General features: G+C 59.2%; 1 protein-coding gene across 1 annotated transcript; it reads left to right on the forward strand.

Moving 5' to 3' along the window:
• Nucleotides 1-1311: 1311 nt before the first annotated feature.
• Nucleotides 1312-2163, forward strand: LOC119325327 (protein DMP10-like). Its single transcript, XM_037599073.1, has one exon. The coding sequence runs from the start codon at nt 1347-1349 to the stop codon at nt 2028-2030; it is 684 nt and encodes a 227-aa protein (XP_037454970.1). The 5' UTR covers nt 1312-1346; the 3' UTR covers nt 2031-2163.
• The last annotated feature ends 350 nt before the right edge of the window (nt 2164-2513 follow it).

A 2513-nucleotide genomic window follows, 5' to 3' on the forward strand; every position in this document is an offset into this window, starting at 1 on the left:
CCTCCCTCCCTCCTCCTCCCCTCGCCGCCGCCGGCAAGGGCCAGCGGGCAAAGCCCGGTTGGCTTCGGCGGCGGCGGGGCCTCGTTTCCCCTCCCCTCGCCTTCCCTCGGCTGGCGCGGGACGGCCCGGGCGCGTGGAGGCGCTGCACTGGCGCGGGGTGCAGCGGTGCGGCGGCGGGGGCTCTGAGCGGCGGCGCGCGTGGTTGGCGGCGTCGCGCGCGGGGCCTCCTCTTGCGGCGCGGCGGCCGCGGTCTCTGGTGGTGCCGCACCTGTCGGATCTGGCTAGATCTTGCGCCGGCGGCCCGGCGGGTGGCGGGGGCTGCGGGCGGCCTGGACCACGGGCGACCTCCCTTGCCGTGGCCGGCGGCTGGCGGGGCAGGTGGCGTGGCGGCGGCGCCTCCAGTTTGGGCGGTGCAGGTGCGGGGGCCGCGGCCTCCTCCGGCGAGGGCACCCCTCCCTGGCGATGGGAGGAGGTGGTGTTGATGGTTCCGGGCGCTGGACTTGGCCGTGCGGGCGGCGAGTCGGCGGTGAGCATGGATCTCGATTTGAAGATGGCGACCTCCGCGTTCTCTGGCTGCCCACGCCGACTCGGTTGCCGGCGACCTCGTGTGGCTGGTTTGGTGGCTGGTTGGAGTGGGCTATGGATGGGGGAAACCCATGGCGAGCTGCGGCAGCCACGATGCCGGCGGCGCTCCGTCACCGTTCTACTTCTTGAGATCGGCATCGAGTCCTAGCCCATGCTCCTCCTCTCCTTGTCCCGGGTGAAAACTCGAATCCCCTTGGATTGGGCGGCGACGGCGTCTTGGCGTCGCTTTCTTCTTGAAGACGCCGCCTTTGGGACGGGTGAGTGGTGGTCGCGACTTTGGCATGGTCGGTCACCGGTTCTTCAGTGGGTCCTGCTCGACAATGTTCGGTGTTCTTCGTGGCGTGACCCGAGGCGGTGGCGTTGATCGGAGTAACTTTGCCGGCGTGGTAGCGTGTTGCCATCCTCTCCTAGTCCATCCGGGATTAAGCGTGCTCCCGGATGGCCGGCAACGGTATGGGAGTTGACGGCTGTGCGCTTCCTCCAGCGGCGGGCCGCTCCACTAGCGTGAGCGTGTCGTGGGCATGTCCTGGAGTTGCCGGGGTCCTCGATGTCCTAGCTTCTAGGGTTGTCAGGACTGCTGTTGTCCGGTGGCATCTTGTATCCTCTGTTGCTTTCTTTTTTTCTTCTTCTTCTTTCTTTTTGTGGTTTCGTTGGTTGTATGCTCGGTTGTTTCTTTATAAAGCGGGGGGAAACCCTTTTTCGTAATATTCCTAGCTGGGACTTACAAATTCGAGCGCACCCACATCGAGCACAGTACCACAATGGCAACTTCTTCTCCCTCGCCTACGGCGATCCAGATGCCTCCGCCGACCGCGACCAAGGAAGTCGACGACGGTGGCGAGATAACAACCGCCGGCACGGCACCACCAACATCAACCCCCACCATGGACAGGATCATGTCGAGCGTCACGAACCTTGCACAGCTCCTGCCGACGGGCACGGTGCTGGCGTACCAGGCGCTATCCCCGTCCTTCACCAACCACGGCAAGTGCGAGGCCTCCAACCAGTGGCTCACCGTGGCGCTGGTCGCCGTCCTCGTCGTCATGTGCCTCTTCTTCTCCTTCACCGACAGCCTCGTGGGCCGCGACGGAAAGCTCTACTATGGCGTCGCCATGCCCCGTGGCTTCAACGTGTTCAACTTCCCCGGCGAGGATGAGAGCCGAGAGTGGGGCGGGGGCGAGCTCCGGAGTCTCCGCCTCCGGCCCCTGGACTTCGTGCACTCCTTCTTCGCCGCCGTGGTTTTCCTCACGGTGGTGTTTAGCGACGTGGGGCTGCAGAACTGCTTCTTCCCGGACGCCAATAGGAACACCCAGGAGCTGCTCAAGAACCTGCCGCTGGGCATGGCGTTTCTGTCCGCCTTTGTGTTCACCATCTTCCCCACCAAAAGGAAGGGCATCGGATTCAGCGACAATACTCCTCGCAGGAAGGTCGATCACTTAAACTAATTAAGTTCGATTCTCATAATTTGATGGAAAACAAGGAGCTAGGGAAAACGTAGCTGGGACTGAAAACAATGTAATGTGTAATAGAAGTTGTTAATTGTATCGAAGGAGAAAATAATGGTGAGTTTCCGAAGTATATATCCCCTGCCAAAGGTCGCATGAGAACAATGAAATATTCCCGTCAAAAGAACAATTGTACAAGCATGTAGGAGTCCTAGCCTTCTCCTAGGCTAGCATCAGGTATTCTTTATTTATTTCTTATTAATAGAAGAGTTTTCTCCCGGTTTCATGAACGAAATCTTAGTATTTCGTACACAAATATATCAAGACAGAACGCATGTATAACCACCTGCTCATGCAAAACGCATGAGAGGATACCCTGTCGCCGCAAGCTTCTAAGTATAAGACCTTTTAAAAATTTCATTATGAATTACATACGGATATATATAGACATACTTTATAACGTAGATTCATTCATTTTGCTCC

Source organism: Triticum dicoccoides, chromosome 6B, assembly GCF_002162155.2.
Source record: "Triticum dicoccoides isolate Atlit2015 ecotype Zavitan chromosome 6B, WEW_v2.0, whole genome shotgun sequence".
NCBI classification, from domain to species: domain Eukaryota; kingdom Viridiplantae; phylum Streptophyta; class Magnoliopsida; order Poales; family Poaceae; genus Triticum; species Triticum dicoccoides.